Below are 27,532 nucleotides of genomic sequence, written 5' to 3' on the forward strand. Positions count from 1 at the left end.
TGTGCTGGGTCTGTTGCACAAAGGTTTTTGGAGTCTGCATCATTCATTTGAAGGGCCTTCCTGTGGTGTCACCTGACATACCAAGACAGAAAACCAAGCTGGAAAGAATTCAGAAACTTCCGATGAGGTTAATTGCACTTGATCAGTCAGAATACAGTAAGGTCTGGAGTATTGTCAAACACAGCAATGTTTTGCAGTGTGTGTGGAAGTAGTGCAGCCTGGAGGATCGTGCGAGGATGCCCACGAGGCTGTGGGGGCTTTGAAAAGGTAGGCATTTTGGAGAGGAAGCAGATGGCCCACATTAAAAGCAAAGGGCCCTTGTGACTGTCTTCAATGGCCCTGCAGAGAACTGGGTAATTAAATGAGAAATTTAATCAGATTCTTCAAATTAAATGTCCAGCTGGATAGTTCTGCAAGAACACCACTGACTACACATTTACCTAAGGGAGTGTCACCGGTGGATGCATAATTCTCCAATCAGTACACTCTCATACATGATGATATTCCAGGTGATGATTACTGCTCAAGTATTCCATTCACAGTTCTGCCAGCAGGAGGCAAAGGGACATCACTGTGCGGCCACAGGAGGGTCATTTTAATAATGGGGCCTGGGAGGAAGCAACAAAACAGTGAGATGACAGGATGGGGGGATTGGAATCAGTGGATCTAGCAGAGACACCGTTTTCTCTTTTTTTTGACAAGGCTCCAATCCACAGTCTGAAATGGCCTCAGCCAGATAATATTCAAACAGCGCTTCACCGTTTGATGCAACATGTTTGATGCAACATTTAAAAGAGGCGGTCTCGGACTCGGCGACTTGACAATCTGACATGAGCCGCTGATTTCTGGAGTCTTCCTTATCAACCAGCCTCTGGGTCCCTTCTGAGTCATTTTGCATTCAGCGAATCCCAGAGACGCCTCCCCTCCCTCCGCTGCTCCCGCCCCGCGCTGGCTCCCCCTCACACGCAGCCTGTCCGGTAGGATGGAACCAGCAGCCAGATATCCATGCACGCCTGACCGCTAGTCTACTTCCTGGATGGAAGAATGGGACGTTTCCAGCGGCACTTTTCTTCGCGTCGTGCATCGCCCTTCGTTGCGCCGTCGCCACGGATAACCACTTAATAATGACCACGTGTAATCAATAATATTCGACCACTTTTTTTCTCCCCCCCCTGTAGTTAAAGACAGCGATTGATCGCCGATTGACCCCTCCACACTTCGGGAATGTCGCTATCTGGAAGCCCGCTACAGGCACGGCGGAGTCCAACAGATTTCCAACTGTTTTTGCACAGCTGCGGCGTGCGCAGCGTTTTATTCCTCGAAGCTAAAAACAGCCGCTGCTCGGACCGGAGGCGAACAAATGTGTCCTTTTAAAAAGCAGTGACTCCGTCGCCTAACCGCCGACCAGGACTTTGATGCTCTGCCTTCGTGGCCGCCGTGCCAACTTCGCTCCCAGCTTCGGTCGCGTGCATGTGATTTTTCTTTCTTGAAGAAGAGGAAAGACTGAAAAAAAAAAAAAAACTTTGTCACCCGTTGCCTTCTTGCGACTCTGGATGAGTGGTCTAACATGCGGAGAATACGGGGACCGAGTTGCTGGTGGATTTTATCCTTAATGTTTTTAACCTTGCCCAAACACAAAGACTGTCATCCCGGTAAGTCCTACAACAACACGGGTTAGCTATCATTTTTGTAGCTTAACTACTGAGTGTCCACAGTGTTGAATTGGTCTTTTACAATAAAGGATATATAAAAAAGCGAGTTTTGGGGTGTGGAATTAAGAGGTTTTTCAGAGGCAACGTTTTAGCCCGGGTTCAGGGCCGAGCCGAGTTTCAGGTCCGACGCTTGCGTTGACGCTGAGACGTTTAGCCTCAGTGATTTATGTGCATGTTATTGATTAGGCAGCGGGACTATGGCGCAAACTACCCCCCCTCCTCCTCCTCCAGCCCCCCTCGCTTTAACGTCAGGCTGAACATTTAGTCCCGGTTGTGCTCCTGCGACTCCTCTTTGACCCCGGCGTTTAACACGTTAACTTGGCCCCAACACCGGTTATTCAAACGCACGACGTGGTGTCTCAAAAAGCCACCATTCTCCGAAATCGCAGCTAGTGTAACGTTCATGCGGGCACTCGGGAGGTTAGTGCTAAATCTCTGAGTTCGAACACTTCGCCTGCTGCTAAATTACCGGGATTTCTGTGCCCGTTAAGCCTGTAGTTGTCTTGTGGTGTTTTGGAGGCGTCCCGGGTTTTAGTACAGGCTTATTGTAGTTATGGTCTCGGTGTGTGTGGAGGTATAATCTGTGTGTCTGCCCGCTGTCATGTGCGTAGGTAGAAACGAGGATGAGGGCGATAGTTAGCGCTGTTGGCTCGTGGATGGTTCTGCTTGTATGAGGGGCGATTAATGCCACAAGTCCTGGAGTATGGGTACCTGCTTTAGCTGAATTTGTAACCCGTCAGATTGTGTGTCCCCACTGATTTAACTAGGATTGATGGGGTGGTGAATATTAGCACTGGAAATATTAGTGATGTACAGCTAAGAGCCTGACGCCACTGGACACCAGCTTATCACAGCTACCTTGTGGCTTTTTAACATATGATTATAGGTGTTACCGTCACCAGTTTTGATATTAGCACAATATGTGACTGTGGTGAAATATGTGGTAATATATGTTTAATTCCAGTCAGGTCACAAAATGTGGCGCAACACTGGTCTTGTGTCGGTCTGTTTTCCCTTTCAAATGGTGATCCCAGATCTCTTCTCTCTGTGGGTTTGGGATAGGGCCTGATTCAGGTTAGCCAGACTGGATGGACTAAAGGCGAAGGTTGGGTTGAGGATAAGCATCAGCAGTTTGAAAGGTTGGGATCAAGTTTGAGGTTAGATCCAGTTTTAGATCAGACAAATCAGTGGGGAAATGCACTTTGACACAGCGGTACTGCTTTTAATGAGTTAAAAAAAAAAAGTGACAAAAAGCAGGATACTGTATGTTTACGGTCAAAAGAGTGCTGATGGCAATAGAGGACAATGGACAGACACCTTTTAACAAGAACTCAGAATAATGCAGTCCCAAAACAACGTAACAGATATAAATGGTTCCCCATTTGACCTGTGGTCTAATACATCCTCATATCTTGTTCAGAATCAACCACATTTTCAGTGTTCCTGGATCTTTTATCATCCAACGATGAATCCTTTGACGTTGACCAAATTTTTGTGTCGTGTACTGTTTCCTGTACTCAATTGTTTTTTTCCTAATACCTCCAATTTTTATTATCTTGATACAGCGTCTGACCAATACTTGATTTTTGAGACTGATACCTCTATTGATTAGTGAGAGTTAAAAAAAAAAAATCTGATTAATCATTAGCCAATATGACATGACCTCATAAAATTAGTATATGAACATAACATTTCTGCTAAGGATCTCTTATATTTGGTTGTTAAAGAACTGCACAAAAGATATGCAAGGAGCGAGACTTCAACAATAAACTTGTCTGCGCTCTCTGGCGGACAGTGTGTGCTACTATATTACTGCAAACACTATTTGCATTTTTGTCCCTGAAAATTCTAAGTACTCAGTCAGCTGACATGCATGCTAATAGATACATCTGTGATAAGCTAATATTGGCTGATAATAATTGCCCCACAAATTTATCAGCCCGGTTCTGTTCTCATAGCATTGGAAGCATTTGTACTCTTTAACATTGTGGCAACTGGAGAGACTGTGCTTCAACACTTTTAGTGTATATCACAAGCATACTAAATGTTACCCTGTGGCACCAATCATCCCCTATAGTGAAGCTGCAGTGATGTAACACAGGAGAATGGTTCCTCTCTGAGTCACCCCCCTCTGCCCCAAAAAATCCCCCAGTTCCATGCTTCCACGTCCTTAGTCCGCAGCTTTAATGACCAGTAGCCTTCCAAGCCCCTAACACAGCTGAGTTTTCTTACATGGCATGTCTCACCAGACCTCTGACACACAGCGGAAAGGCAATACAGGCTGACTGGCAGACCAGCTAGAAAGTGGTGGTGGAGGATAAATCCAATTTAACTACATGTACACGGTCACGTAACCGTACTCATCTATCGTATTAGTTTACGTCAGAGGCCGCATAACTTTACTAGTGCTTAAGTTTACGTGAAAATAAAAGATTTAAATATTTTAAATATCTGTAAACTCAGAGCATGTCAGATTTAAAGACATAGCTGTCCATAAAACTGGCCTGATTCTCATGTTATTGTCCTATTTGTAAAAACAGCCTTGCGTGTCTTTTCTCACGAGCACAAACGTCCAGGTTTGTTTCCCCCCTGATTGTCACTCCCTACAACAGTATGGCTGAAACTGTTAGTTCAGACAAATATATACAACCACACTTGTTTAGAGTTGCATGAATGGAATTGCAGCTCCAGAGTCGTTGTGTGAAGCATAGCTTATAATTAATAATAGAAATAGTCCTGATTGCATCACTTAAGTAATGACGAAATAATTGCATGTTGTGAGAATACGGCTGTACAAAGATGATAAAGGCGTAAAGCTTTGTGACAGAGCTGGGGAATAATTGGTGGCATTGACCATAGGACCCCAATGAACATGGATCTTTGGGAATTTAAAAAAACAGTTGCCACATTTTGACGAGCATAATAGCCGTTTTCGCCCCTCCATTTCAAATAACACCATCACTGTCCACTGCAAATAGAATATTAGTGAGCAAACATGTTGTTAATGTTATTAATGAGGTCCTGATGTACTGCTGTGCCAGCAGGATGCCAGCTGTCTGGACATCACTGATGTTGGCAACAGCATCATTATCTTCAAGGCCCTCCTCTACCTTCTCTGGATAATTGGTTCAACATGTACAGTACTGACAGACCATTTCAAAACTAACTTTCTCAGAGTTTTAAAAATAGCATCAGCAACATATGCTCAGTCTTGATCATGGATGGGCTCGGCACACTGTTATCTGTTGTCTCTCCACCAGCTGCCTGTGCCACCCACTAAATGGTCCGATGGGGAAACATTGCAACTGTAATCACTTTTCGCTCGTGCAGATAATTTGCTGTTTATCCATTTTGCGAGTGATGCTCATCCTTTGCTTATTGCTTTCAAATTTAATGACTAGCTTATCTATCTGTCTAATTACACTGGATAAACTTTAAAACAACAATGCAATTTTGTTATTAATAACATTGCTTGAGCTAAGTTGGGGTCAGCTTGAGACAGCAGTCTGGTTTTGGAGAACGGTTGTGACTTAGTCGTGTTGCTTATATTATTTTCCGGTGGTTAAGCTGTGGCCCTTGTTGTGGTTTGAGAAAAGCACCCCAGCATGTTTTCTTCACACTGATCAGCTGTGGAAAAAGTCTGTGAAAATAGCCTGTGAAATGAGCTGAGTTTTTATTATTCCACAGTTTCCTCCATAAATTCTAGTTACTGATAACATGAAGTTAATTTTATTTATGACACGGTAAAAAAAAAAATTGGATAATTATATTAAATACGAGACATTTAAAGTACCTCCGAATAAAAACACTATTATTTTAAGGCAGAGAAGCAAGTCTGGGAAATTAGACTCATTTTCACAAACACTTGAGGATTCATTTAAGGTATGAAATGATTTCTTGTAGAGTGTAAATTATTTTTCCTTTTGTTTTCCAAACATTACGAGATGTCCTTACTGATGGGAAATGCTGTTTTTAGAAATTGTTCATAATTTTCCTGGTGTAGCCAGGGTGAGTGTAGGTAAACATTTGCAACCTTGAGTTGCTTTCCGAATTCTGATTCGTTCAGAAAGTCTCTTTTTCAAAACATATTTTATGTCTGATCTTTTGCCCTAAGGCCATTCAATTGAAAATATGCAGTCATGTGTTAAGCTTTTTAAAAAGAGATATTTGCTCTGTCTTTCCATACTAGATGTATCTATCTGTGTGTCTGACACCAAAGAGTCATCATAAGCCCTAAGAAATCGATTAAAGAGACACTGTGTATGTTTTCATTAAATTAAATAAGGCTAGAAAATGATGAAAGTGCAGTATGTTGGCAGTTACTGCACAAGAACTGAAAGTACTTCACTGTTTTGTATAATAGTATGAAAGAAAAGGGTGTGTCAGAGGATAGGAATCAAACTCAGTTTGGACGTCAACTGCTATTATTAAACTAGACAACTTCACATATTGCAAAAATGTTTCTCAGTGATTTATGTGTGTTGTGTTTCTTTGTCTTCAGAGCAATCGCAGCACTGCTTACAATAAGTTAAAAAGTATGATTTTTAGCTGTGAGTGGCTTTCCTAAACGAATCACAATGTGTGAATAGAACCAACGAAAACCACGTTAGAAAATCAAATCATCAAATGATTTTTAATGCGGTATCTTTTAGTAATGTGTTTAAGGTATACCTTACCATTTTTTCATTGCGAACTTAAAACATGAGGAACACTATTGTAGGTACTGTATCATCGACTTCAAATAAAGGTGGATCACGTGTCTCCACTTCCTCCCACTGTGCCAAAAGGAAGCCAAAATATCCCATCTTATGCTGGTGACATCATTTGGAGCCAGTAGTCTGTATAGTAGTGATCAGGGGATGGAGCCACTCTGTCAAGGTCCCACCCATTCACCTGCCTGACTCAGTCATGGGTTAGGGTTAGCTGTCAATCATGATGCAGCGCCTCCTTTTTATAGCATCAAGAAACGGAACTTGTAAGAAAAATGAACAATTGAACATACATCAGCATGGTAAAAACTGCCTAAAATGACATAAAGCATCATATACTTAGATTTTTTAGTTTGACCCATGTCCGTTCTGCTAACATGGAGGGGGAGGGATTTATGCCAAATACTTCAGCCAGACACTAGGGGGCAATCAAGATTTTTTGGCTTCACTTCTGTGGAGCTGTCATGTCATCCATCTTTATGTGCAGTCCTTGGTGCGTATGCATGCATTTGCGACCCCTAGAGACTGTGCTCCTTAACACAAACAAACAAACAAACAAACAAAAGTTGTGTTTGCATTCAGTGTTTTGTACCAAAGCACAATATGTGTGTCTTTGAGGTCTAACGTATGCACTGAATACATTTTCTTTCTCATCATATTTAAAGTCTACATCTGGACACCAGCTCTCAGTCTTCTTATTCCCCATCCTTGTCGGCGCTTGACTGTGGATCGGTGGAATAATTTGAAATCGATGGCAGGGTGTTACAGGATCACACGCATACTTATGCATGTGTATCCTCATGCATGTGCGTGATACAAACAAAACATGGACCCCCCCAGTTGAAACATTGATTCATGGAGCTCCAAGTGGTCAGAAACTTAGCAGGGTACCTTTAACACCTGCTGGATCAAAGTAGTCTGACCGACTGAAGACTGACCCCCAGCAGGGTGAAAAATGCATGAGGACGTGTAAACATGGTCAACCACATATATGCTGTTTCTTCCCGCTCTTCTGCTGTATTCAGTTACAAGATAGCTGATACCTATGATTTTGTGCATGTTGTTACATCTGTAATCATCAGCCGAACATTGAGAAGTGACAAGGTTGACCCCTCATGTCCACTGGATGCAACTGCATCGATTTCCAGTTGTGCCACAGCCCTCTCACGCCTCCCTTGAGATTGAAATAGCGTTTCAGAAGTGGAGTACGATTTAGTGGCATCTGGCAGTGAGGCTGCAAAATGTCTCACCACTCCCTTTTCAAGCATGTAGGAGAACCTACGGTGGCAGCAAAACTCGCAAAAAACCCCCAAAAAGTCCTCTCTAGAGCCAGTGTTTGGGTTGTCCATTCTGGGCTACTGTACGAACATGGCGGTGCAGCATAATGGACTGTGGAAGAGGACCATCTCCCTCTGTAGAGACAAATAGCTCATTCTAAGGTAACGAAAAACACAACAATTCTTATTTTCAGGTGATTCTACACCAATGAAAACATACTGATGAATATTATATTCCATTTCTGCCATATTCTACCAATAGATGCCCTTAAGTCTTGCACACTGGTCTTTGAAGTGATTTGCTGACATGTTTTATTTTACAAACTCATCAAATATATTTTTGCAGCTCATTTATGACCAATGTAATAACAAATACGTTGTGGCTGTCCTATACTCGTTTTAATTGCTTGACTACAGAATACCGTCTTATTTTTATTTTTTGTTTGCATATCCTGAGTTGGGCTGTCGAAAGTGGCAGAAAGTTATATTCGATATGGCTTCTAAAAAAACACACATAGGTTCGGACCATTCAAATATCTACTTATGCGCATTATGTCCATAAGAGGGCAAACCAATACTTGAGACATACTATTTATTTCAACATAAACCTCTTTTAAAAGATCTACATACCTACATGTTACAAACTAAATAAAATAATGTTAGTTTTTTATATCAGCGTGACCTACATTTTTCAACCAATGAAAGTTTCCGAAAAAATTTGTGACGGTCCACATGACCTGGGAATCAACTATTATTTTATCCATAGCAGGTCTTCTCCTCCTTCAGAGTTATAGGAGATATAATCAAACAAGAAAAAAATAGTTTCGCTATATGTACATGAAGAACCAGTAACCAATTACAAACAAATCATCAATACATTTTAAATGTCACTGAGGCAGGCCGCTCAAATATCTGGTGCACAGTGGCGCCCTGGCAACAGTGCTGTTTCCAGGGGCCACAGCTGAACCGGAACAACCAGCGGAGATTACGGGCGAGGTTGTCCTGTCTGGAGACGCGGGCGTTATTATTGAAGTGCAACATTTCAGTTGATATTAGCTCAACATTACAGGAACGGGGCCCTATTTCATAGGATAATTATAGTAATTTGACATTAATTTTGATTAAACAGTTTATTTGTATAACTTATGTTAATCAAGGCAATCAGTCATCACTTCATTACTTCGTGTGTATGGTTGAGTTCACTCGGTCTTTCAGCCAAGATAGCCCAGGCTGGTCACAGTAGCATTTTAATCATTTAGAATGACTCACAGCCACTTCACTCCAAATCATTTCATCTGTCCTCGCAGCATCCAACCCAAAACACACACACACACACACACACACACACACACACACACACACACACGCAAACTGGATGTGACCAGGCTGGTTGAAACAAGGCAGGAAAAATGCTGTTGGGGAAGCAAGTGCACTTATTTCCCGTGCTTCATGACAATAGTGATTAATGTCCAGGCAATAAGGCACTGTCACTGAAGGACATATACTGCTGCACTCAAGGACTTGGCCATATCAATAAATGTCCTGTGTCCTTCACGTCCTCTTTCCCCTTAAACAATCTTGCCGCGATGTGATACTGTGTCAGCCTTGCTTACAGCTGCACTGTCAGTCAACGCTGCCCTGTGGAGAGTGGACACAATGGAACCTTCAGGCTCCTTTTTCCTGCATTGTGCCATTGTGGGTCAACAGAGCATGTGTTTGCTTTGTGCTCATTGTTTTTTTTTTTTTTTTTTGCAGGCTACATTCAAGATTGTCTTTTTCAGAGGCGAGGAAAAACAAATTCAAAAGTAGGCTATCCCAACCACGAGGCTCATTTTCCCCGTCCTGAATTATGATGACAATCATGAAGATCTAGGATTAAGCTGTGTATGTTTTATCAAGCTCAAGGTGCGCTGCAGAATGCACAATAAGCTTGAATAAGAGTCGAGTTGCATGTGATGAATTGAATTTTAACATTTGCATAAATTATATTCTTGCTATTTTAAGCAGCTGTAGAAAATGCCTGTGCCCGAGCATATGGAAGTGATATTGTTCTGTTGTTACTATGCATTTAGGTCACTTTTAGTTCAAAATGCAGTCACTGTACTCTACAGTGGCAGTCACTGTGTATAGTAGCTATCACTCTCAGACGAGTGTTTGGTTCGAATGGAACAGCAACAGAATGCTTAAATGAAATTGAAACGATGCCACGTGAACCTGACAGTCCTTAGATCATTGAATTAAAAAAACAGTAACAATAAAAAAGACAACTGGGGGAGCTTTTAAATGCATCGATTAGTTGAATTTGTGGCTTTTTTGTTGAGTGTTGTCAGCCCGATATCAATAGAGAGAGTTAGAAAAAAATAAACTCGAAAGCACTCACTGTGTGATAGCAACTCGGTTTTGACATTATTGCGAACGTCTTTTTCAATTTCTGTACTTCAATTTCTTGTTCCGTAAGCCGACGTGTGCCAGCACTGATATACCTGTGGTAAACTAATATCGGCCAGAAGAGCCATCAGCTTTATTCTTGGAATAAATTGGTATGAAATAGGGTTGCAACTGGGATTTTCATGGTCTGACAACAGTCTAAGTAAATATCATGGTTTCACGGTGTCATGGTATACAGAATTACACTTTATTTCAAGAATCAGTTACAATGACCGTTAAGGGAATGAAAACAGATGGGTTTTTTGTGTTGAACAAATGGCTTATTATGATTTTGCAAAATGTTATGTCCTGACAGGCATGAAACTTGATATAAACTTGATTTTTTTCACAAATAACACTAATATACTACACATAAAAACTGTTGATAATAATCATGTACGTATGATATAAAAACTGCTGATTTTCAACCACGACATACTGTAAAACTGGTATACTGCTGCAAACTTAATATGAAATTGATGCATACAGAAATATAGTAAATTCACCTATGATGGTAGAAGTAATATGAACTATATACATTATCGTATATATCCATTAAAACCCACTCTTTTTCATATAGCATCCTAACCAAACGACAGCAACACTGTCAGTTATTTCTACCTGTCATTATTGTTAGGGGTTGGGTTAGTTAGGGTCAGTGTGCGTTCACATCTGTCTGAGTTGAATTCACACTTAAAGACAAGCACAATTCAAGGAGTCTTAAAATAAGTGATTCCTCAGTTAAGCTGCAGTTATAATCAGAATTGTCGACTATATAGCTTCCAGTCTGGCTGCTCCGATCACTTTACAGAACCAATTTAGCTCACTTTTCAGATTCGACTGCTGTATAATCAGCCTCTGACTTTTCAAAGTTTTGGCTGTCCTTTACTAAAAGGAGAAAATGGCTGTCAATATCAACAGCCTAATACCCAGAAGATTTCTTAAAATGTTGCCTTCTTTCCAAATGGGTATTAGACTTGGCGACGATTTAGAATTTTTCCAGTCACCAAAATTAAACAACGTGCAGTAAGTGAGGTAGTTTAAGGCTTAAAAAAAATCAATATACTGAAGCATTCACAAATTTGGGAACCTGGAACTTAAGGGTTTGTTTTTTTTTCATCAAGGACATATGATGAGCAGGTTGCTTTGACACATCGCATCATAGTTTAACACTATATTTTTTATTTTGGGATTAACACTAAGCGTCTGACAGACTAGAATTGTGCTATAGTTCAGCGCAGACTTGATAATGGCAGGTCATTCATTATGAACATATGACATAAGTGGCAAATAAAGAAGATTAGTTGTAATCAAATACAATTTGACAGGCTTTGAGTTTAACACTGGCTTGATATCCACTTTTCCACTCCAGTGCTAAACCCATTTCATTAATTCCTTGTCGAATGCGTTTCCCCCCCCTGCCTAAGTTAACACCCTGAGAGATCATTCCCCAGGCTCTTTCCTTTGGGTCTGGAATGAGATTGATGTTCTGTTTGTTTCTCTCACACACTTCGACTGTCTCTCTGGGAGCTTTCTCTATTTCGAGAGAAGGCTCTAAAACAACAATGGAAGGCGGTTGGAGGGTGGATTGGGTGGTGGGGGGGTCATTGCTATTTTAACCATGTTCCTAAAAAGAAAGCGAGGCATTTCAGGTGCTGTTAGGCCTTTTCCAGGTGCTTGGTATCTGAAAGCTTGCTGTTGGGTGTTTTAAAGGTATCCGTGGAATTATAAAAATGGCAGAGGCTGCGAGTGTGAAAATTTGGTGTCCGTTAATTCCAGAGAATTCCAAGGGAGACGATGTGCTGAGTTAGATAGTTTTTGGAGTGCAGAACAGGAGTTTAGAGACCATGCTATCGATCCTGTTGACATGCTCCCCTTAAGGGAATGCAAATGTTTCTGTTCCTCAACACTAACATTCAAACCCTCCTGGTAGTAGAACCCTAATTAACAAGAGATTTGAATACCGCGGCCTTTTCCTTTTGACATTTTCATATTTCAGAAAGACGTCGTTTTAGGCTTCCTCAAAAGAGACAGCTCTTGTATTTATTAGACAGTGAAAAGAAATTTCCGACAGCGCAGTCAACAGTTGAATTTGTTGAACGCTTCAAAAAAAACAAAAAAAAAACCCAAAACACCTTCCAGTTGATTCTTGCCGCGCCGCTGTACAAATTCCTGCTCATCCGTCATACTCTGGTGTGAGCGGAAGGTGTGACAGCTGCTGTGTGTTATTGTCACTGCTAATCTGAACCTCGCAACACAAGTGTTTACCACAGCAGAGGAGACCCATTCCCAGGTAACGAGTAATCACTCAGGGATTCCTCAGATCATCTGTTCCCACACTTAACAGCCAGCGTGAGGCAGGTGGGAGCGAGCAGCCACTCAACAGCCTCCCAGTTCTCAACACAATCATCTGTCTTCCTGTAATGTTTGGAATCAAATGCTTTGAATAGGCACAGTGGCGCAAGTGACATTACAGAGTGCCATAAAATGGAAGTTGTTGCCTTGAGATGAATAAAGCCCATAGATGCTTTGATTGCCTCATCGATGCAAGTGTTTTTTTTGTTTTTTTTATTCGCTAAAATGCTGTGAACCATTATTTCTGTCTGAAGATGACAGCGGATGCAGAGCAGCGACTACTTGTCGATTAATCGCTCAGTCGATTGACAGAAAATTAATTGGCAACTATTTTGGTTGCGTTCCCCCGCAAAATAGCATTGTTGTAAAATACACGGTAATAAACTGATCTAATCTCTCAGGTTTTCATCTGTTGGCTTGCAAAACTACATTTGAGCTGGAGCTCTTTAAAATTTTGACAGGCATTATTCAGTATTTTCCATAAGTAATTGAGTAGTCAAGAGAGTAATTTGCAGATAATAATCAATAATGAAAGTAAGGATTAGATGCAGCCCTAGACTTGTGATTATTGGAAATTCAGAAATATACAGGGATATTCTCCTATTTGAAAGGTCGGGATTCGAAGGCCTTTTGCCATTTGAAGAGTCATAATAGCCTCATCATTCCTCTTTTATGATCACTTAACTCAGTTAACCTGTAACCTGGTCAGACCCATTTGAACTGCAGTATAAAAAGATGAAAAAGGCACTTCACTCATGACTGGAACCAGCTTAGGTGCATGGGATGCAAGCGTTACCATATGAATGTATGTCCTGTGTTTGAGGGTTGCGTTCTTTTTCATGGCCCAGAGTAGAAGTAATGTGGATCAACAGCTTAATGCAGGTGGCAAATAGCAGTATATTCCTCACTGTTGTTGCTAATGTAAAGCATATCTAGCATTTGCTCGAAAATAATAAAAAGTTATTTGAGGGCACAGTGTGAATGTCTCTCTGATCGTTTAAAGCCTGATAAAACAACTCCTGCTGCTATATAATTTTTTCATACTGAAGGTGAAAAGTTGAGTTTTCCTAAGATAAAGGAGACGGCTCAGGAATCTTCAAGTCAACTGAATATGTGTTGAATAGAATTGATATTGAAATGAAAACCTTGCTTTAGAATCATAGACTGTAGAAAACTGGGGCATTTGTGTTTTTTAAGGAATGTTTTATAACCTGCATTTGGGTTTGCTTTAGTGCTGCAACCAGTGATTATTTTCATTGTGGACTGATTAATTAAGCTGATTAGTTAATCTATAAACTGCCAAAAAATAGTGACAATGTCCCAGAGCACAAGGTGACGTCTTTAAATTGTCTTTTAAACAGTCTAAAACACAAAGATATCCAGGTTACAATGTAACAAAAGCAACAATTGCACATATTTGAGAAGCCGGAATCACAGAATGTCTGGCATTTTTGCTTTTTAAATGCCTTAAACAATGAATTTCTCCGTTTGAATTTGGTACAAATACAGTCGCGTATCTTCGAGCACGTGTCGGCCCATAAGAACTGCAGCTAAATGCACGCCGGCTTCGCCGCTCATCTGTGTTGTTGCCGCTTGATTAGAATCATTACCTTGAGTCACAGCCAAGTACTGCTCAATTGAATGCTGTTTTTCAGGCTTGGTTTTCTCCCGCTCCTGTGTGCATTAGATCTCATGTTTATTAGCCTTGGATTTGTTTTGCTGCAAGTTTGACTACATGTTGGTGATGAAATCAGTGCCAAGGTGGCTTCAGTATGTTTTGATATGAAATTCCGTGGTTGTCTGTTGATACGGCCTGCCGTTGATCGACCGGAATGGGATGCACTTTCACATCTTAACAGCCAACCGCCAGGCAGTATGTGTGTGCAAGGCCAAACAGAGTGTGAGTGCGGAGGAGCCGTGGTCTGAGCAGATGTCCTCATTTGTCATGCGTTATATGTTGGCATAGATGATGGGTACTGTAATAGCCTTGTAATCCCTTTTGGCTAATTAGCGGCCATCTTGTTGCGACATGCCAATAGATTTCTTGCATCACAATACGTCAAAAGTCGATCAGCAGGAGCACGGGCTCCTTGATTGGACCACAGCTATGAAACTTTGTACCTAGCCATCATTTTAAATGTGAGATTTCTTTCCCTCTAAACAACTTTACACATGCACCTGATTACACAGCTTGGATTTTATTGGGTTTTGAGGAAACTAAATCTGAGACCCTCAGACTTGTCTGAATGTGTTACTATTGCTAATTATAAGTTTGTTTGTTTTTTTTTTCTAGTAAAAAATTATTCAGTTCATAGCAAAATTACTCAGTTTGAACAGTTGGAAACAAATACTGTAACTTTAGTTGGTAAAAAGTAGCAGTGGGGATAAGAGGAGCTGCAGGATACTGACAGCATCGTGGTGTGACAAAGAAATTATTTCATTTTCTTGAACTCACAATGACATTTTGCCATGCTGTATTGGGGCAATATAATGATATTAAAAGCTGACAGTAGGTAATGAATTCATCATGCTAAGAATACTTTCAGTTTCACGATGTCCCCTAGAAAAATATCAACTCACTGTGCTAAAGCAATTTACATTTCATTTGAATTATAAAGTAAAGGGAGGCCTGGCCAGCATGCAGTAAATACACTGCTAATATCCAATTCATATTGTAGCGGTCGCATGAATCAGTGTCTGTTTTTCCATTAATTTTGTTACATCTAAAGAAGCTCGGATGATATTTTTGCAGCTCTTGCGCTGGTGGTGCAGTGTGAAAATGTACTTTAAACTCTGGTTGAGCAGATTTGTGTGGTGCAGTTTTACAATGTCTTGTTACTTGAGCAAAATTCTATTTACACGTTGGCCCTTGCAAAGTTCTTGAGAAATATAATGAACTGTGTACAGTAAACTGTACAGGCTAGTGCTGCTAGAGTGGCTGTTACAGAGGTATCAAGTGCATTGCTCTTCACGGTTTTATTTATCGTTTCTAAATTCAGCCTTCAAGTATTGATTAGAGTCCAACATCAAAAAGCATTTAAAGAGGAAGGGAGGAGGACTTACTGCTTGTATGGCTCCAGGCAGGTATGAAGAGCCTGCTTGGAAGTGATGCATACTAAGTCCTAGTGCAGTGGTATTATTTATGGATAACATTGAGTCATTTGGCCAGTGAGCTGCTGGTTAAGTATTTTTCATCAGCACTAGGCAGATGTTTTCCAGTAAATCACATTTCCAAAGGTATTTGCCTCCACGTATTTTCATGAATTTGCAGCTTTATTATAGTGCCGTTTTGAAACTGCCATTTTGTAGATGCTTTTCTGCAAATCGCCACACTGCAGCAGGGACAATATGCGCTTTCAGCCTGCTCGTCCCGAGCTGTGATCAAATCACTGGCCTGGCGGTGTGAGTGTCACGCTCTACCTGTTGAGTAAGATGCACCCATTTACACTGCCAGTAATCGACCATCACCATTCATGAACACCAGTAATGTGTGAGGAGTGTAATGTATCCACCAGAGGCAGCGGAATTTATTTCAGAATCAATAACTAGACAATTCATGCGTCGCTGCACACCGTGTCCTAAGGAATGACCTCATAAGCTCTTGGCACTTAAGCGATCCAATTGCCACATATTGAAAATTGAAACCCTCACTTTACACAGTAAATTTTCCTGACACTGTCTGAGTTGAGTCCCGCCGCTGCGTGTGGAGACACGTTTGAGGATTGTTTATTGTCGAACACGCTATAGCGGGTCTACTGAAGAGGTCACTATCCCTGAATTTGTTTAATCTTGTTAATGGTTTTCATCAGAGCCCTTGATGTTCTCAATCAGTGAGAGCGGCAGCTATTTGATGCACTTAATTCACTGTACCGGCGTTACCCTAGAAGCACACTCGATGGCAGAGTCAACAATTTAAATTTACTGTACAGTTTCACAGTTTTTGAGGAGCGGCAATCCTCTGTAGCTTCAGGCTGTATATGAGCGGCTGAACGTTGACTGCTCCGCAGGAAGTCATGCCGTTTTAATTCATTAAAGACTCAGTTTTGGTCGGACAATAGAACAATAGTTCTTCGCCGGCTTCTTATGAATAGAGAATAAATGGCAGGATGTGCATTTTTTTTTCTTTTCTTTCTTTTTTTCTATTCAAGGAAGGCGAATACTCGGGAGACTTTCATCTAAACTTTTCGCCCACATGCTTTATAAAAGTCTGACATTTGATGTACTGTGCTTCTCACTTATTCCTTGTAGTAAAAGGTTGAACAGTGTAACACATGACGCATTGTGCTGCTCAGGCCTCATCACCTCCTGACTTCCGTAACATTACGGCACAGATGATGTGACTCTTCACAGTAACGCTTTTTTATGAGGAGGGAAACTGAAGGGAATGCAGATGTGTGAACTTGGAGTGTGTTGAGAGTCGGCGACATGTTTGGATTTGATTATAATGAGATGGCCGTATCCACTTTTCGCCAGATAAGTTTGGAGAAAAGACAGCAGAGCGGGTGTTGCATAACGAGCGAGTCGAGTGTGCCTCCTTTGCCCTTCCTCCGATTCTGCTTGCTTTGTTGTTCAAATTCTCTAATGAAACGCAAACAAAAATGTTTTCTGTTTTCGAGGAGGTCCAAGGCCGCATTGCACACAATGCCTACAAGTGCGTGCGTGTGTGTGTGTGTTCGTCAGAATTTCTGACTTATGTTAAAGTTGAGTTTCAGTTTCTGCCACCTCACTATTTCTACTTGTCGCTGTATCTCACTATGAAGTCGTATTTTAGGCTTTCAGCGCCCCGAGTTGCGTTGACAAAAACATCTCAGCAGTGTTGAATGTGCAGCAGCACTTCCTGTCAATTAACATGATGAACAAAAAAACAGGCAGGCCTTGACATGCACACAGGCATGCTCACACACGCTAGAAGTTGTCAAGGGAAATTTTTATGTTAGTTTTTGGAATTATTTTGCCTTACTTCTACTTTTCATTGAGTCAGTCATGGAGGAATGTTAACTCTGGACTAATGGGCTTAATTTTGCTGTAATATGTCTACATTTCTTCGGCCCAAGGGTGCCGATGCCCTGTTCGCTGAAACAGCTGGTTTGCTTTTAGCTGTGTAGGCCTAAATATCTGCATTGGGATTTGAGTTGTTGTTTTATTATTTTTGAGCTCGATGTTTTAGCCTCGGCTCCCTCTGTGCTGTATCTTTGGCTGATCTTGGCAGTTCTCGTGTTCCCGAGGCCCTCGGTGTGACTTGAACACTTCCGGGGATATCTAGCAACATCGCCCACTTCCCGAGGAACGAGAAACACATGCGCCCTCGAGATCGAGCTCCTCTTACCCCCTTTCTGTGCTGCTCTGGCTCACAGAGGGACCCTGTCTCTCCCTCTGTGCTGGTAACCATGTAAAGATCCACGCACTGCAGACTGAGTCAGGTGTTTGGCATTTTGGAATAAAGCGAGCACATGCGAAAGCAGGATTCACATGTGTTAGCAATTCGCCCAAACAGAAAGCAAAGCAGATGTCCTCACATTTGACAGTTGACTCCGTGCATTACAGATGAGATTGTATACACAGCTGCTGTCTCCTTCAGAACGCACATTTGTTCCTTATATGCATAGTAATTTTCCATCAAGAGTCTGCCCTTTATTTACTCATGATGCCTGAGAAAAACGCAGCTCACTTCTGTTTAGTACAACGGAGTAATGTATAAGTTGTTTAGACTGTAGTTTGTCTAATTAGTACATTTAATGATATGCCGTCTTTCTCCCTCTAATTAAAGGACAAGCTGAAAGAATGGGGATGGGTGAAGTAAATGAGTTGTGCTTCCCTCTTCCTCAGTAACTACTGTGGAAGTGTCTGACTATGTAACTGTCTGAATGTAAAGCAGATCCAGCCGATGCTGGAGGAGAACGTGAAGGATAAAAATGCTGACTGACGCGTTGGAAAAGTATTCAGTTTATTCAAACACACGTTCTGCCATATCGGCCTCATTAGGCATACACAAGCGATGCGGTGAAACGCCTTGTTGAAGTACATACTCTTTGAGGGAGCCAGTGCTGCTGTGTTATTATTCAGGTTTGTGTTTTTATTTTTTCCTCGCATCAGGTTGAATAGTGTAGTAGTTTCAGGACATATAATATATTGCTGAAAGGGTGCGAGTGAGCTAGGTTGCTGAGTAACACCGGTGCCGTGTGGCAAATTGGAATTTTAGCTGTTCCGCTGCCATGTGTCGTTCACAGCCGCAGCAGAATACCATGATTACACCATTGCCCTTAAAGGATGAGTCTCTTGACATTCTATATTTTTCTGAGGGTCAGCATCCCATGACAGCACCAAAGCAATGAATTGATCTAATGATCTTATTCCTCTGTGTTGTCGATGTCGGCTTTTGGCCAAAAACATAAAAAACAAAACCAAAAAAGACACATCAGTGAGCCACACTGTTGTTCCACCATGACATGCCCCTTGATTACCTTTAACGTTGGCTTTGTTGTAGGTCAATGCCACGTACACGATCCTGCTGCAGTGATTACACACTAATCGTGGCTGAAGGAGTTGACCCCAACACTGTTTACCCCTGTTACTGAGTAATGTCTGCTAAATCCGACAGTGCCCAGCTGTGTTCTAGGAAACTATTTGGGGATTTTTAGAATGAAAGTATGCATTAGAGAGCTGTTTTTAAACATTTCTGTCTTCAGTAGGGAAAATCTGAAAGCAATAGCAGACAAATGCAGTGTTGGTTTGTTTTTTTTTTCATGGGATTTGTTGATAAAATGCAGAATATCAGCAGCTTCATCGTTTAAAGCCAAATAGTGGCTGAGGATGGTTAAATATAGTAGATTAATTGATAACCCCTTGTGTGAGCCTAATTATTATTTTTAATTTTTGGTTCAGTGGTTATTATGTAAGTAAAGGAGCAACTTGGCAGTGTTGCCATCTGCGGGGAGCTGAAGATGGTGCTGAACTCAGTTCTACAACCCTGACTGTCCTCTGTGGCTTTGCTAGTCATTCAAAACAACTCGATATCATGAAAAACACGGGCCTTGTTTTTCTATTTTTAAGCCTGGTGTTTTACTCGTAGCGTTCCATTTTCCATCCTTTGCCTTTTATTAGCCATTAGCCACCCATCGCCACATGATGTACTTTTTCTGTGCAGTGAGAGTTGTGTCATTTTGCCATGAGTCGCGTTTGTGAGAATTCAAATTGTTATCATGCTGTTTTCTGTTTATCGAGAACAGGCTACGCACTAACACTGTTTCGGTGGGAAGAATGCAGGAGTTGAATTTGCATTTTTATGAACGCATTCACTTTCATAAAGTGGTGCCACACAATTAAGACAGCGATCTAAAAATATTGCTGTCTATTTATTTCATTTTAAGTATTTTGGTCCCATGTCATTCTGAATGACTCTGGAATTGACCATACTATTAAGTGATTATGCAGTCTGTAGAAAGAAATGACAAAAGAACCCTCTACTGTGAGCTTAAAACACCTTAACAACAGCACATTGAGGCTAATTTCAATGTGTATTTTATATGTAGACAGTAAGACTCGCCTCATCACATACACCACCACTCTGCAGCTCTTTGTTTACTTAAATTACATGGACATTGTAACTCAGGGTGCATTTGCTATCTCAATCCATTCCCAAGTATTCCTCAAAGTGACATAGACGTGCCAGCCTGGCTGCCCTTCACATACATGATGCTTACATTGGTGATGAGATTGATATTTTAACTCTGGCCCCCCATGACTAATGCAAGTTAAATGCTCCTGTGGTTGTTGTTAGGCTGCTGTTTTTCAAGGGCTCTCAGGGGTTCTAGGCTTGTTGTTGAGTGTGATATTATGGAACAAATGGCAGGGCTTAGTGGTGGTGTAGATGATTTAACTGCCCTCAGGGCAATGAAGAAAGAGAAAATGATTTTGTATGCCTAGACATTGTACAAGGTGTTGTTCAGTAGGTGCTTTTTGAAGCCTTTTATTTCCTCTGAGCTTCCTAAAAGCACACTCAGATGTGGAAAATTAGGCAATATTCCACAATGCTTGAATGTGAAAATACATTTTAGGCCAAACTGTCCGTATAGAACATCTCATCTCATCTTTAAATTACCGGTTAACCTACATAATGCTTATTCACTTGTGTTTACCAGATTTAAGATTTCTGAACGTTTGAGTGCAGCACAGCTCTCCTCAGCCTCCTCCTTCAGGCCCAGCACAGACTGTGTTGTCTGCTTTGCTCTATCAGAGATGCTGTGGCTTTAATCCTTTGCCCACAGGGGACGGCTGACATGGATGAGTGTAAACTGTTGACATGGTGCTGTCTCCTATGCTCTCTGATCAAAGACGGTGTAGCCCTCCTGTTTCGCAACCTGCCTCCAAATACGCTCCAAGTCTCTGCCAAAGAGACTCCCGCACTTTCTCTTTTCACGCTTTATGTTATCCCGTGTTTCCCATAGTGAATTGATACATGTGACGATAACAAAGCAGCTATTTATCACTTCACCCATGTAGCCTCTGTGACCTCCCTTAAAGCAATGAATTTGATTTGAAAAACACAGTGTAAGTGGCTCATACTGTTCTAGAGACCATTTTTTGGAGACGCCAATGCACTGACTTTAAGTGCAAGGAAAGACTTGGCTTGATGTAGTGCTTAGTTTAATTAATCCCCGGTAATGATGCAACTATTAGTAAGAGCTGAGCTCGCCTTAAGTGGCTGGAGATGTGTGTGTGTGTGTTTTTTTTTTTTTTTCTGTGTGTGCGTATGTGTGTATTTGATGTGTGCAGATGCCGATCAAGCCACTCCAACACGCTTTATAAAGATGGCTTGGCTTCAGTGACTCCACGGAGTTCTGCTGTTGTTCTGTCGTTACCTTTAACCTCATGAGACTACTAATAAGTGTTATATACAGTAGTTGTCATAGTTACTGTGTCGTGATGCAGCATCGATGGTACACAGTAATAAAACAGAGATTTTAAAACGTAATCTTGTGGGAAAATGAATGAAGCAAGCATCTGTCTCTATATGGGTAGATAATCCTGTGTAATGTATATAAATATGTGGTTTTATGTACTGCAGACTGCTGTTAGTGCGTCGAGGTCCTTGTGTTCTCAGTGCTAAATTGTTGGTGTTCTTTTGCTGATGTTGCGTTAGAATGAAGTGATGTTGAGACGCTCATGAGCGGACTGCCCCGGTTGTTTTAGATATGATATTAACTGTTGTGCCAAGCTGCATGAGCGTAAAAGCAGCTTGTGCGAGTAGAACATGAGACCCGTTGGGCAGAAAAAACTCCAGTGAATTTCAGCGGATTCTGAAACTGTATTGCAGCAAGGACCGGTGATTTGTGCCTCCATTTTGAGTGCTGCAGATTGTCATCTCTACTTTTGTTTTACTTTTTCCTGCCATTCCCTTTCACACAGGCACAATCTGCGCACGCAATTATTTGCATCCTTCCAGCAACAGGGAACCAATATTAGCCGATATATCTCCAGGTTTGAATGCCACAGTGGGTTTTGACTGCTTAGAGCAACACAAAGCTCTCTTGTTTTGCTCGTGCACCTGATTGACAATGGCTTCGGCTCGACATTTTCTTCTCCGCAGGCACAGGCTGCATCCGTTGCGAGGGCATATTTTCCCCAATGAGTTTGATTATTGCAAGTCTGGGAGAACGCGTCTGCTTAAGGACAATTTGTGCCTCTAGCGTTCGCTGTAATTCCGTTGACAGTGTTTGATTTCTTTCAGGCAATTCGCCCTAAGAAACTAAAGAGACATTTGTGCCCACAAGACATGGGACTGACTCTGCACTCCTGGTAACAATAGGCTGTCTGCATTTTACTAAATTAAGTTTTCACATAGGAGATTGGACAGGAAGCTGCTGTTGCATTGTTATATCCGTACATACACTGCAAGCATATTGACCATCCCGTCTGTTTAGCTTTTTCTCTTTCCCAGACAAGTTGCTGAAGTAAAGAATTTGATTGATTGTAGCTGTAAAAGAGCAAGAAGCATCATAGAGGCTGCAGGAGAAGCTCCTCTTGTTTTGTGCAGATCCCTGATGGTGATGATCATTACCAGCCATTAAGGCACTGTGTCAAATGATGGCACCTGGGCTGAAAGCAAGGGTTTTTCCTTTTTTTTTGGTACACAGAGTCTCCTCTTTCTGTTTTCACTGGTTCAGTTTGTGAGGATACCGATTTCAGGAGATAAAAATTTGTCAGAATAACCAGGCGTGTAGACAGACCTGGAGATATTCGGTAAAAGTTATCCTTGTTTAATCATGTTTCAGTCACTGTCAACACTGGGAGTTATTGTCCTCCTCAGAGGAGCTGCAACAGCTCCAATTTGATTGAAAGAATTAAGGCAAAATGACTGAATGTTTCAATAAGCTGAAGAATAGAGGTACTTTAGCTGTGTTTTGTGCCCTTTAGTTTTTTTTTAAAGGTGCAGTCAACGATTCTTATGCAGTGCACTTTTTTGTCAAATTCAGCGAATAGCTCGTCATGGCTCACCGATCTGTGTGGGCGGCGAAAAAAAATCCTTTTTCGTACACAGCGTTGGCTTTTTCAATGGGAAACAATAAAGAAGCTTGCACTAATTTCCTTGCTGACTGGTTGCCTTGGCAATGCACGTCCATATATTTTGGGTGGTGTAGCTTCTGAAATACCTTTAAATTGTGTTTGTGTTGTATTTACAATCCACTTGGTGTATTTTGCTTCTTTTGTTCCATGTGTAAATTTGTTGCTAAAAATCTGCACAACGCTAGCATGGTTAAGAGCTCAGTAACGATGAATCCCGGTGTCAAAGTTTGCAGTGTCAAAGACACATTGCACACTTATCCATCACCTCAAAGCGTCATACACACCTCACATTTTGCTTATCTGCATTAAGCGCACACTTCCCTCCGCATTGGCACTAAAAGCTGGCATCAGCCATAAATCTTGTGTGTGTAAATCTGAGGCTTAAACACAAACTGAATCCAGTGGGAGGCTGAGCTTTGTATTCATTAAACAACATTTGAAGAGACTTTTTTCATTATTGTGTCCTTTATGAATCTCTCACTATGTTGCTGACATGTTGCTTACATTTACTCAGACACATTCTCCTGCAGCATTGTTGATATTTGTTATTTGCTCAGGCAGGAAATGAAACTTTTATTCTCCCTGTGGATTTTCTTACTTCTATTATTCTGTTCTTACGTCTCTGTCTCCCACAGTTGCATCGGGTGGCCAACCGCAACATGCTGGAGACGGACGCCACGGGAGCGCGGGCGAAATGAGGGAGAGGAGGGCAGTTGGTGACCCCTATTGGTCCTATTCAGGTGAGCTCTCATTTGTGTGCTGGCCAGAGCTCTCAGTAGGAGGGGAAAATGTACAGTATTTCTTTGACTTGCTCACCCCGACTGTATCTGGCATCTATCATTTTCCTCTTTCTGCCCACCATTTTTGTCCTCACTGCAGCGGCCAGATGGGCTGAATTAGGCATTTAGTATTCATATAATAGTATACCTCCACTGTATGTTTTCATTCCCTTAATAACTCTAATTAAACTAATGCACTGGAGAGAAGAAAACACTGACATACGGCAGAGTGTGTTCATGTACAGTTGTCGCCAACTGCCACATGAAAAGTGGACTCGATTAAAATGCATTTATTTATTCTCAGGTTTGTATCAAGCATACAAGCACTGTGTGGACTGGAACGCAAAAGGATCAATTCATGTGTAACCGAATAAATGCCTCGTAACTAGTTTTGTGATGCAGCGTTTCCCACAGGATGAGTATCTGTCCAGTGATGCTGCTCGATGCTTATCCTGGGACGCACCCTATGTCTTCCTCAGCAATCCGTGTTGAAATTATATCATGTTTTTTCAGTTCAGTGCTACACTAAACTCCTGCATCAGCCTACACCATCTCATGCTTTACCTGTAAGACTCACATTCTAATGCCTTTAATGAGAAAATATCAGATTTTCACACATTCACAAGGGCCAGGGCTGGCTCTAACCATTTTGGCACCATAGGCGAGGTAGGATTTGTTGTCCCTGCACTGCTCTGTATGCAATGACGCAGCTAAAAACCAAGAGCTGAAAATTGTTTACCAACCACTGCACCGCAGGTTTCAGCCTCTCTCATCTGTTAAGCACAAGAGTATGTTGATACATCTGTCGGGCTCTACAATGTATGAAAAACACAGAATTTATTGGGGACCCACTCAGTTTTCCTGGGGTCCACTGAGATGACCACCTGGGACACACTACATGGAAAACCAACACCAACATCACTGTTTGTCTATTGAGAATATTTGAAAGAGTACATTATTCTCTTTCTAGTAGCTTGTTTCTTATTTTCTTATTTAACTTAATTCTCCACTTTTTATTTTACCTCACCTTCTTTTTCCCTTTAGCTCCCCCCACCACACACACACACACACACACACACACAAACCTCCCTGTATTTGTCTTCTCTGTTGACTTTCTTTGTCAGCAGTGTGTTTCATAAAGCCCCAAAGAGCCCAAAGAACACAGCCCGCACTTTGGATTTTTCACCCGCCGTTCCGTTTCCCCAACAGCAGGTGAGCTGCTCACAGAGGAAGCTTGCTGTTAATGACGTAGCCTGACGAAACGATCGAAACATCCGCGGCACCGAATGACATCAGCGCTAACCAGGTGCACTTAAAAGCTTTTACAGTCATCAGTAGGAGGGGTCACACCACAATCAGTGCATTTACAGGAGGGACGTAATACCAGAGAATGCGATGGCTACAAATGCAAAAGTCAATCACATGGCAGGGTGGATGATTGTGACCTCCAGTTTGTCACATTTAGTTGTGCATTTGTTCAACAGACCTCCATCTGTATTGAAGTATATTGTATCAGAAATACAGTAGGCATAGCAGATAAAAGCTAGCTACTTTAGTTTTTTTTATCTTCCTGCCTCTGTTATTAATATGCATGCTTTTAATGCCAAAGTAAGTGCTGCGGGGACTTGAGGCTTGCCTCCTCCTCTAATCTCTCTGCCATCTACCTTAACAAACTGGAAAGATGGATGGACATGGCAACCCACAGTGAACGGTCAGATGTACGCTCTAATGGATGATTCATTATGTGGACTTTCATGCTTGTAAATATTCTCAGAGTAGTATGTGTTGTGCGTGTGTGTGTATTTGGGCCGTGCAGTTGGGGTGTGTTTTTCAAGTGAAAGTGGCAAATTGACGTGCAAACTCTGCTCACTGAAGTCTTTCGGGGCAGCAGCTCAGATATAAGATTTAAAGAGTCGTTTTTTTTCTGTCTGCAAAACAGATAAGATTTTGTTAATATGTATGTCAACAGCTTTTTTCAACGTGAACGGCATTTTGTATGTGCGGTTTATACAGAAATGATCCTTTTATAACTGTACACCCTGGCACTCCAGAGGGTACCAGCAGGCAGTATTTTGCAGTATTCATGCAGTAAACTAGTTTTGCATCCACTCACATATAAATTAAATATTGTTGCTCATTAAAAGGAAATGAGTTGTTCTGCGTTATAAATTCCTTTATTTTTGATAGTTTGATGCTTTTTTTAAAAAATGTTTAGGCAGGTGCATGCAGACCAGGAGATGTGTTATTTGGCTGAGAGCTGCTCTGATAAGCACACATCAATGTTCTTTTACAGCGCTGCTTCACATTCAGCCATACACATTCACACCAAGTGCAAACACAGCCCTCGGTTGGCCATTGAGCAGCACCAGTGGGAAATGGAGGTTATGTGCTTTGATCGAGTGCACCTCATTGGAAGAGCTCAGAAAGTGAGGAGCAGTCAGTAAAATTATATTTACAGGTTCCAGGGTCCAAAAACATCACCTAGCAAATAACTAACTTGGTTTTTCCACTCTTGGAGTGAATCGCAGCCCTGAAAATTATTATACTGATGGAATATTTTATCTTTGGCATTGCTATTGTAAGAAAAAAAAGCTGTGTAGGTGTGTACATCAGGCTTGATTCTGACTTTTTGCATTCTTTGGTCAATTCAATTTCAGGGCCATATGTCTTTTATTTGACTGCTTATTGAGTGTTATGCACTCTGTCGTGTTTGTGTGCGGCATTGCAGACATGCGTAGCAAGAGGCAGGCTAGTGACTGGGAGAAGGAGCTGTCTCTTTTTTCTTTTTCTGTTTTTTTTAATAGGGTAGGTGGACAAAAAAAAAAAATCATCTGGTCAGGGAACTGGCTGATGGGTTGATTTTGGACATTCATTTCAGGCCCGTGCACAGCACTAATTCCTACCGGTGAAGGCAGCTGGCTGATTGTGCTGAGAAAAAAGGAAGCATTGAGGGAACACAGAAATGTCCATTGCTTTGGAAAGGTGATTAGTGGCTGGCTGTGAATGGGGGACAGACAGGCGTGCCTTAGCAGCTAAATGGTTATTAAGGGCATTTTGCTCTGTGTGAGTGAGTGTAAAAGAAATGCACACAGTAGGGTTAGCCTGAAGCTAAAGGGTGCTGCTGCAAAATAGACTCCAGCTCTCTGAGCTCGATGCATATAGCATACGTGATGTGTAGGTGAGCACATCAACCATTGTTTCACACTTACTTTCCACTCTCCTCACTCTGCATCCTGCGGTGCACAGAGCTGTCTGAAGTATGTGAAACAGTATGAGTCTCAGAAACTGGAGCAGTGGAAAATACAGTTAAGTAACGAAGTTTCTTAAACCCTTAATTAAGTTTCCTGATTACATTTTTCAGCTGTATAAGTTTAATTGTGCAGGATGGGTTGTAATAATCGTCGGAAAATCTTAACATTCGCCACGCTGATTTCTACTTTTATACTGTATAATGCTTTTAATTTTTGGTAATAATGGGACAAAATGGTTTGATCTTTTACTTCCGTAATGATATCGCTGTCATCAGTATCAAAGTATATTGCGTAGTTAATGATGAGAAAGATCGCTGAGCCCTTGTATTTTACACTTTATTCCAATGCAATGAGGAACGAACCACATGGTGTAATGACAGCTCTTATCATCCCATGACGCGTCACCTTCCTGTGTGCTTTGGTTATGAACCTCGGTGTAAGTAGTCTTGAAACCTACAC

At 41.5% G+C, this 27,532-nt stretch overlaps 1 protein-coding gene across 1 annotated transcript in view; it reads left to right on the forward strand.

Moving 5' to 3' along the window:
* The first annotated feature begins 990 nt into the window (after nt 1-990).
* The window catches only part of ca16b (carbonic anhydrase XVI b), a 100,499-nt gene continuing 73,957 nt past the window's right edge, over nt 991-27,532 (forward strand). Inside the window, exons 1-2 of the mRNA XM_041948052.1 lie at nt 991-1,652; nt 23,679-23,783. Coding sequence (XP_041803986.1) covers nt 1,568-1,652; nt 23,679-23,783 — 190 coding nt within the window. The 5' untranslated portion in view covers nt 991-1,567. The remainder of the gene's footprint in view (nt 1,653-23,678; nt 23,784-27,532) is intronic.

This window comes from Chelmon rostratus, chromosome 2 (genome assembly GCF_017976325.1).
Source record: "Chelmon rostratus isolate fCheRos1 chromosome 2, fCheRos1.pri, whole genome shotgun sequence".
NCBI classification, from domain to species: Eukaryota; Metazoa; Chordata; class Actinopteri; order Chaetodontiformes; family Chaetodontidae; genus Chelmon; species Chelmon rostratus.